Here is a 10,386-nt window from a genome sequence, read left to right as displayed (position 1 = left end):
TAATCCAACTTTGCTTAGACTTTGTTTAAATTTGTCAGGAAGGAAATTTTTTACGCAATCAAATCTGTCAATCTTTTCCTCTGTGGATTTTGCTGCAACTTGATTTTTCAGCTGAACCTTTTTATCGAACTGACCACTCCAAATTTCACCTGTTATCTTTAACCCACTTTTTGATTTTGTGGTCAGATCATAAGATCCTCCTTTGGTCTCCGCAGACATCGCCCCTGTATTTCTTTCATGGAAGATAACTGTTAGTCACTCATTTTTCACTCTTCCCTAAAGATCATGTTCTTTTTGTCCTGGCTTCTCTTTCCACATCATACCCCTGTATTGACTCTAATGTTTCAACATCTGCCCCCGCACCCCAGGCAGACGACACTGAAATTTTCAGAGCAGTATTTTCTACTGTTTGACATACTTCTAACATATGTTCCATAATCACCTTAAATTTCTTCTAAAACTGAGGTTTATATACCCCTTTACATATACTAAAATATAATGCCTGCTAAGGAATACTCTTGGGCTTTTTTCTTAAACAGTACAGATGGAATATTTTTTAACTTTTTATTTTGTAATGGGGTATAGCTGATTAACAATGTTGTGATAGTTTCAGGTGAACAGCGAAGGAACTCAGCCATACATACACAAGTATCCATTCCCTCCCAAACTTCCCTTCTATACAGGCTGCCACATAACATTGAGCAGAGTTCCCTGTGCTATACAGAAGGTTCTTGTTGGTTATCCATTTTAAATATAGCAGCGTGTTCATGTCCATTCCAAACTTCCTGACTATCCCTTCCTCTCATCCTTTACCCCAGCAACCATAAATTCGTTCTCAAGGTCTGTGAGTCCGTTTCTGTTTTGTAAGTAAGTTCATTTGTATCATTTCTTCGTAGATTCCACATACAAGGGATGTCTTGCCATATTTCTCTGTCTCTGTCTGACTCACTTCATTCAGTATGACAATCTCTAGGTTGGGATGGAATATTTTTAATGAACAAAAGAAAAGAAATATGATGATGAATCAATAATATGCACAGACTCTCTCTAGGAGGACACTGCAAAACAGGCAAAAGTGGTTGTGACAAGAGGAAAAGACATACTTTTCACTTAAGTTCTCTGTCTTTTGAATTTTTGAATAATGACGTATAACACTTATTCAAAAATAACACAAACCTACAAATAAATAAAAGGGAACCTGTCACCAATCCCACCAAATCTATATCCTGTTTTGGCTGGTGATGTTACTTATCTACTCAGTCTCTGCTAAGCACTTGGGAATCATCCTCTGTCTCCTCAGATGTGCGTCCAAGTACCATCAAACTGACTCAGAAATGGATCCTTCACCCACCTCCTCACTCAACAGGGACTCTAAGAACACACAATGAGCTAAGCTCTGGGCTAGAGGTAAAAAGATGGTGAAATATCCTCACGAAGTCAGTACAACTCCCTGAAGGAGCCCACAGCCTAGAATGCAGAGCAGTTGTACAGCACAATTTAATAGTATTTCTTAAATAGCTAATTCCTTAAGTCATTTGCAAGTATTTATTTACGTAGGAGATAATAAAATATAGTTTTATAATATACACAAGAAAAAACACATTTGAATGAATACAAAATAAAATGACAGGAGGTGACAGAATTTAGTGTTTATAAATGAGGCCATCAATAACTAACAATTCAAAGAAATTGAAAGTGTACTTAAAGGTGAGCCTGTGGTTTACATTTATAATCTTTTATAATTGAAAAAAAAAAGGCATTAGGCTTTTAAAGGTAATATATGACTTAACAGTTTTTCAAGTGATTTTCATAATGGGTTTCTAGACACCGTCATATATGGATGTGAAAAAAAAAAAGACACGGATTTAGGCAAGCAAAGTATTAGTCCATAGCAGCTTGGTGAGGGTTACTTTTCTTACATAAAGAGTCTTCAAATTTACATTTATTCTTATTACAGGAGCAGAAAGAAGTAATTTGCCAGGTATATTTGAGGAGCCTGTAAGCTATATAGCAAAAATAGTTATTTTTAAAAGCCTGTATTCCATGGAAATGTGCATCACACAGCATCTATAGTAAGTGAGTAAATATAAACCATGTGATTAAGTCTTCTAAATAAAACATTTAACCCCCAAATCTCACACAATATCCCCCATGTCCACATGTCTTATTTGATGGCAGCCATAAGCTTCAAACTAATATGCATTTGCTATTTTTAAAAGGTTCTTACCTCCATTACTAAAAATGTTTCTGCAAAGTCCCTTAGAATTTTTTTCAGTGCTCTAGAAACAAGATATATCATGATCAGTAAATGACCACAATCTTCAGAAAAAAGTACTCAGGCTAGAGAAAGAATGGTCAAGTCAGAGGTTTCTGTCTCCAATCATGGAAGATCTTTCTACTTTGAGACCCACAGCTCTAAGGAGACAATTCAAAATTCCTTACTTTAAAACAAATGTTTTATCATGAATAATTGAATAATCAGATATCTAGGAAAATGAGGCTTTTAAATTAAAATTTAGCAAAATCAACTATAATAAAATTTTTTCTACTAATCATTTATGAATAACAGAAGTGAAATCCGGTGAAGTTTTACATACAAAAAATATAAATACTGCATAATATGTAGTGAATGAATATTGGCACATATACTTTTGTATTTAAAGCATAAAATGCAACCAGCAAATCTGATGCTCTTAAGATACATTTATGACACACGTCAGAAAACCTCTATATGACATGGAAATGTCCCACAGTTTAAGGCTTTCCAATAGGTTTATAGCAAGCATCAGGCTGCCAGAGGCGAATATCAACGAGAACTTGATTGAGTTTTTGCATCCAGAGATCCCGTTCTTCCTTGGTATCTGCAGATAGCCAGTTCCTACAGGAACAAACAAAAAGATCAGGATCCTTTCCCCTATTCCACACCTCCAAGTACTCTTACTGTGGGGTAAACTGAGGGGAGCCTAAACAGTAAAAGGAGTAACTCTTTAGTCACTTCAGTCATGTCCAACTCTGTGCGACCCCATAAACGGCAGCCCACCAAGCTCCCCTATCCCTGGGATTCTCCAGGCAAGAATACTGGAGTGGGTTGCCATTTCCTTCTCCAGTGCATGAAAATGAGAAGTGAAAGTGAAGTCGTTCAGTCGTGTCCGACTCTTCGAGACCCCAGGGACTGTAGCCCACCAGGCTCCTCCATCCATGGGATTTTCCAGGCAAGAGTACTGGAGTGGAGTGCCATTGCCTTCTCCTTGCCCTCTTTTAATGGATGCCAAATCAGGAATCCATAGTAAAGTGCTTCTTCAATTACAATAAAAGAAAATCATCTTGCAGATTGGTTAGCTGAGCCATAACTCACACCAATCACATTTAGAAAATGATGGAACTTCACATCAAAGACAGTAACTAATCTTGCACAGGTGATATGATTGGACAATTTGCTGGTGCCAAGACAGTCATTGAGGGTGGGTGGGTCACCTCTTAGAAGAACAAGCACACCACAGACTTGAATATGGGGACCAACCCTCTAGATCCCTGACTCAGGCTCCCCAGGAGCTCCACAGACTCACGGACTTTCACCTGGCCTTACAGATAATACTATTTTATACTGTCTCCTTTTTTTTTTTTTTGCCCCACTGTGTTAGTAGAGTACAGTATTTACAATAAGTGATCTAAAGATCCTAAGATTTTGTCTACCCTAATCTCTCTGTTCACACCAGGAATCTCTTCTTTACATCCATATTCAGTTAAAAGTTGAACAGCTGACAGGGCAGGTGAAGGTAGGGGAGAGGGAAATTCCCTAAGTCACAAGCCAGACCATTCTTCTAGACTACAGCCAGGTGTTAGAAGGTTGTTGTATTATACTTCTACATCTTTATAATTTCTCCACATTGGTACTAGTAATGGTATAAGCATGATTAAGCCCTGAGTTGATCATCTATTAGTAAATGGAGGGAACACATTTACAATAAAGATAGCGACCATTTGTTGAGCTCATTCCGTGTGTATGACAACACACTAAGTAGATCTACTCATTAACCTTTATTGTCACTCTGTGGAGTTTATTCTTCTCTTATGACACAGGAGATTTCAGAGAGCCAGCAAAGTTAAATACCTTGCCATAGTCACATTTGGTAAGTCACTGAGTTGGGATTTAAACCTACATCAGTCAGTCACTGAGTCGGGATTTAAATCTAGGTCTGTTGACCTCTCAGGGTTCAACTGCACAATACTGCTTTGCCATGTGATGAAGCATTTCTAGTTCAAATGTTTAATCTATATTTCAAAGTAGGCACTACTGATCAGATGATAAATACTTTGCATTGAAGGAGGGAAATATAGCAAGGTTGGTTTGTAGAAATAAAAATGTGATACATTAAATTTAGATAAAAGGCACAGGTCAGAAAGGCCCTGGGGAGAAACAGATAAATAAGGCAAAGGAGAACGTATAACTGTAAAATGTATATACTCTGCAAAAGGTATGATCAAAAAGTGAAATAAGTTTTAAGAAGCCACAAAGCAAAGCTAAAAGACTCAGTCAGTCAAGACTGAATTGAGAATGGGCCTCTTTCAAATGCTTGGTCCACTCAAATTATGATAATGTTATAATGAGAAAAATTACATGCAAGTGAAATACAGCATAATTAGAACAATATGTGATATAACTATTTCCACCATAGGAGAAGGTCGAAGGAGAAATCTGGGAAGGTTTATGTAACAAGTAAAAGAAGATTTTATGAAAAATGTGAGTAATGTTTATAAGGGCCATGGTGGTCAGGAAGTACTTGGTGACTGAATTTTGATTGGTTCCCTTATTGACTATGGCCACAGACAGGGTAGCTACTAAAGAAAGTGACTATAAATCCAATTTGCCTCTCCTGTCCTGAATGAGGTCACTGCTGCACAGAAGACCCCCAAAGGAAAGGAGTGGATGAGCTGAATGAACTAAATTAATCTAAAAGCAATCTAGACATCAAGAATTCCCATGGAACGGGTCCCCTTTCTCTCTGTTTTAAAACAAAATGGCGGTATTGGGGCAACTTTGTTCTATTTTAATAGAGTGTCTCTTGCCTAAGCTATCTGACATTTCCACATCAGAAACTCATGGAGCCATTCTACCCATCTCCCTGTCTGAAATATTCAGCCACAATCTGATTAACAGAGATTTTGTCAAATTCTAACTTTTGTCCCTAATCACAATTTTTTACATTGAAGTTGGTGTGCAAGCTTCTCTTGGGCATTCAGGCAAAAGAATCTTAGACCCTTAGCAATAAGTTTCTGCATCTTATACTTAAGTTTAGGGTTAACAAAAACTGACACTCCCAGTAGTTTATTCTATCCATCACCAACCAGAAATTTTCAGAGTAGAGTGAAGTACTTTGGGAAGGTACTTTGGTACTTTGGGAAGGGACAGGCAGGGATGTGTCAAATCTCTTTAAATAATACTTGACTTACCAATTACACATGAAATCTTCAAACTTAACACAAAGAATATTAGCTAACTGCCCCGAAAATGGCTAAACTGTAAGTATGCTGGAAAACATGATAAACTAAGACATAAGTTGAATGCTGTGTTTTTCTTAGCTATATTAATTTTGTTATTACATTCCTCTCTTACTGTTGTGTATGTGTTTTGTCTTCTCATTCTTAAAGCATACCCTCTTCAAAGACAAAGACAGTCTCTGATATTTCTCACAGTGGTAAGGACATAGTGGGCAATCAATTACTTAGTTGATAGAAACATTTATAACCCAATACATACTTGGTTACACAGAGTGTGTCCCTGCATTGGCTGACCAGCGTCTCTCGGTCATCTTCTCTTTGTGGTCGAACAGTAATTAATTCTAAAGTGTTGCGTCTTGCACAAAATTCTCTGTTGACTGGTTCTATCTGCCGACTGGTACAATTGGCCAAATTTAATCTTCCTATGGGATTCTTTAAAACAAATTTTTAAAAAATATGATTAGTAGAAAATAAATAAGACCATTTAAGTCAGCAAGCACTGAGCAGTATTCAACTTGATACCAACTTAAAATAAGAAAACCATTAATTTAAAAGTTAAAACTTAATTACACTGTATTTAGAGAAACATATTTAATATTTATGATTATTTCTTGCTGGATATAAAAATAGAAACCAAAAATGTCAACTGTTCATCTTAGCCAGCTTAAAAAACAAACCATTTGTTATGGAAAACTTAAAATAGATACAAAGTAAAAAGAACAGCATAAGAAGTTTCCATGTACCCATTAACCAGTTCTAACAAATAGAAACAAACATTCAACCCTTTTGTCTCAAACCCTCTTACTTCTTCCCTTTCTACAAATAGAAACCTAGACATAGTATTTCATCTGTAAATATTTTTTACGTATCTCTAAAAGATCAGGCCAAACTACTGCCTTGGATTTTTAGAAGCCATGTCATTCCTACAGTATGAGAGTAAAAAAATAAAAATAAAAAATTGCAAGACTAAATGGTGCTGAAAAATGGGAAAAGGGACAAGCATGGGCCCAAACAATGTATTTATTTATTTATTTAAATTTATTTTTGGCTGTACTGGGTTTGGTTCCTATGCACGGGCTTTCTCTAATTGCAGCGAGCAGGGACTGCTCTCTCATTGTAGTGCCTGAGCTTCTCATTGCAGTGGTTTCTCTTGCTGCAGAGCACAAGCTCTAGGCACAGGGGCTTCAGTAGCTGCAACATGTGGGCTCAGTAACTGAGGCACATGGGCTTAGTTGCCTACAGCATATGCAGTCATCCCAGACCAAGGATTGAGCCCATGTCCCCTACATTGGCAGGCAGATTCTTAACCAGGGAAGTCCTGGGCCCAAACAATTTAGAAACTGCCAATCAAAGTGTCAAATGTATTAGTAATTAAAAAAAAAAATTAGAATGAAATATATCATTTTAAAACATTAGATTGACCAAGTCTGAAAAGAATAGTAATAACCAATATTGATTGGTTGGGGGTAACAAATTCTTATACACTGCTAGTGAAAGCATAAAATGATCTATTACTGGTAGATAATTTAATAACAGTGATCAAAAAACATTCTAAATGAATATATCCAGACCATACAACTTCACCTAAAAGAAATTTATCCTAAGTAAATATATAGGTACAAGAAGATGTTTATATAGGTACTGCTGTTGTTTAGTCGCTAAGTCATATCTGACTCTTCTGTGACCCCATGGTCTATAGCCTGCCAAGGCTCCTCTGTCCATGGGATTTCCTAGGCAAGAATACTGGAGTTGCCATTTCCTTCTCCAAGGGATCTTCCTGTCTCCTGCACTGGCAGGCAAATTCTTTACCACTGAGCCATCAGGGAACTCTTATATAGGTGTAATTGCTGTTTTTTCATAACGCTGAAAAGATTGAAACAAATTAAATGACAGTAGTAGGGGACTATTTAAAACAAATAATAACATTATGTTTCCAGCAAGTATGGAAAACTAAGTAGTCTGAGAGTCCTCTGAAAACCCCCCAAATGCTAGATAACTGAACTTGCAAGACAGCAAAAGAAACCTTCATAGGCCAAAATCAATGAGGAAGAGTGCAGAATGGTAGGCTAGCCTGAAACCTGGCTTCCTTGGGTTCCTAGCATATCTACCAATGCTAGGAACTGGCAACCTTGACTCACAGATTATATGATATAATATGAAATGTGATATTTGCTTTAAAATACCTTAGCAAACCAATGAGAACAAAAGTGTGCTGTGGAGGATAAATGAAACAAGGAAATTAATAAGGTATTTCTCTCTTACTAATTTCTCTTTTTCTGGGTACATTTCAATTATAAAAAGTTAAATATATAGGTACATCTATTTCTGTGTGTATGTGTGTGTGTGTTTAAGTAAAAGAATAAATACACTATTGAATAAAAACACAACTTAGGAGAGTTATCTTACCAGGCTTAAAGATTTATTTTACAGCTATGGTAATTGAGAATGAGAGATACAGACCAAAGAAAACAGAATAGAAAGCCTAAATATAGACCCACATATAAAACGATACCTTGATACATGCCAGAAACAGCATGTGGATGAGTGGGGAAAGAATGGATCATCCCATGATGCTGGCACAATGGGGTTTCCAGATTGGGGGGTGGGGGAGATCAATTCCAGGTAAATTAAATGTTAAACATAAATCTTTATAATTTTTAGAAGTCATAAGGAAGTATATTCTTTATGACTATAGAGATGGTTTTCTTAACTAAGACACAAAAAAGCAAACAATAAAATAATAAACTGACAGATTTATCTTAGCATTAAAAATTCTGTTTATGAAAAGATACTATAAGGATAAATTAAAGCATATGCCAAGCAAAAGACTAGAAAAACAAGTGGCCAAAATACATAAGAAAAGATGCTTGCTCAATGCTCAGTCAAGGAAAATTAAAATAAAAACACAGTAAAATAACATTTTACACCTATCACAATCAGAGTTTAAAAGGCTGAAACAACAAATGTTGCTGGGATGTGGAACACTGACAACTCCTGGTGGGAACAGAACGTTATACAACCAATTTCAAGATTCACCAGACAAAATCTAGTTAAACTGAAGACGTATAAAACCCTAAAAACCAGAGATTCTGCTACTAGATACAAAATCGAGAAAAGAGCTCTGATCCAGCTTGGTGCCCTGTAATGACCCAGATGGGTGGGATGGGGGTTAGGGGTGGAAGGGAGGTCCAAGAGGGAGGGGTGATAAGTATACATGTAGCCGATTCACTTTATTGTACAGCAGAGACTAACACAACACTGCAAAGCAATTATACGCCAATTTAAATAAAGAAAGAGCAGTGGTCCATATAGTTAAGTCATAGCAGAGCTGTTTATAACAACAACAATTTGAAATAATCAAGTGCCCATAAATAAGAGAAGTGTATAAATTGATTGTGATGCATTCTTATAATGGAGTATTTCAGTACAGAGAAAGATGGGTAAAGCTCTGCAAACTAGAGCTACGTACATGCTACACACACCAGCCAACACTAACTTCACAAATCATGTTGATTCAAACATGCAAGTTGCAAAACACTATACACAGTATGATACTATTTGTAAAATGTTTCAAAATATGCAACTGCAATAATACACTGCTTATACCATATTCAAAAGCAGAGACATTACTTTGCCAACAAAGGTTCATCTAGTCAAGGCTATGGTTTTTCCTGTGGTCATGTATGGATGTGAGAGTTGGACTGTGAAGAAGGCTGAGCGCCGAAGAATTGATGCCTTTGAACTGTGGTATTGGAGAAGACTCTTGAGAGTCCCTTGGACTGCAAGCAGATCCAACCAGTCCATTCTGAAGGAGATCAGCCCTGGGATTTCTTTGGAAGGAATGATGCTAAAGCTGAAACTCCAGTACCTTGGCCACCTCATGTGAAGAGTTGACTCATTGGAGAAGACTCTGATGCTGGGAGGGATTGGGGGCAAGAGGAGAAGGGGACAACAGAGGATGAGATGGCTGGATGGCATCACTGACTCGATGGACGTGAGTCTGAGTGAACTCTGGGAGTTGGTGATGGACAGGGAGGCCTGGCGTGCTGCGATTCATGGGGTCGCAAAGAGTCGGACATGACTGAGCGACTGATCTGATCTGATCTGATCTATGTATATCACATATAAAAAAATTTAAAGAAATACATGGGAACAAAATAATTTTAGGATAGGAGTTATCTCTGTGAAGGAGAGAAAATTATATAAGGAGCTTCAACTGGACTGATAATACAGAGGCTGGTGGAAATTATGTTTTTTTTGAATGTTCCAAATATTCCACAATAAATCTTAAAATTTTACATGGCTACAATGTAACACATACAGTTATCTAATGTAATATCATAGATATATTTTTACCTATGTGGAAAGGTATCAGGACGTTCATTATCAAGTAAAAATCAAGTTAAAAAAGATATGATATTTTCTGTTTAAAAAGATTCATAAATGGATATATAATTATTATTTAGTATACATTTTAAAAATTTAGAAGGATCTACAACCAAAATGTGAACAGTAGTTATCTTTTATAGATGAGTTTACTTTATTATTCTGCTTATTTCTATTTTCCAGTCTTTGGATAATAAATTATCACACTTGGGCAATAACATTAAATTTTTAAAAAATAAGACGTAATGTATTACATAAAATTCTATTATCAAATTTTAGAAACAAACTAAAATCACAATATTCCTATGGTGGTTTTCCATTTCTGTTTTATCCCAAATTTAGGTAAATCAACTGTTAATAAAATACAGAAGTGAATTTAACATATTTCTGACTAAAAATCAATTAAAAAATTATAAAACATTCCAGAAAAAAAAAAAGAAAAATATATGCCTTAAGGTATTTAAAGAGTGGTCAAATCACAGGGAATGAACAAGATATAAA

At 36.2% G+C, this 10,386-nt stretch overlaps 1 protein-coding gene across 7 annotated transcripts in view; it reads right to left on the bottom strand.

Moving 5' to 3' along the window:
• Positions 1–556: 556 nt before the first annotated feature.
• The window catches only part of ANLN (anillin, actin binding protein), a 60,883-nt gene continuing 51,053 nt past the window's right edge, over positions 557–10,386 (bottom strand). For all 7 annotated transcript variants that reach the window (XM_070369535.1, XM_005889099.3, XM_070369531.1 and 4 more), the window contains 2 exons: positions 5,759–5,931; positions 557–2,878 (listed from right to left, as the gene is read on the bottom strand). In XM_070369535.1, the coding sequence (XP_070225636.1) occupies positions 2,755–2,878; positions 5,759–5,931 (297 nt within the window). In that variant the 3' untranslated portion in view covers positions 557–2,754. The remainder of the gene's footprint in view (positions 2,879–5,758; positions 5,932–10,386) is intronic.

This window comes from Bos mutus, chromosome 4 (genome assembly GCF_027580195.1).
Source record: "Bos mutus isolate GX-2022 chromosome 4, NWIPB_WYAK_1.1, whole genome shotgun sequence".
Taxonomy (NCBI): Eukaryota; Metazoa; Chordata; class Mammalia; order Artiodactyla; family Bovidae; genus Bos; species Bos mutus.
Note: the sequence above shows the minus strand (reverse complement) of the source record. Positions and strands in the feature narration are given on the sequence as shown.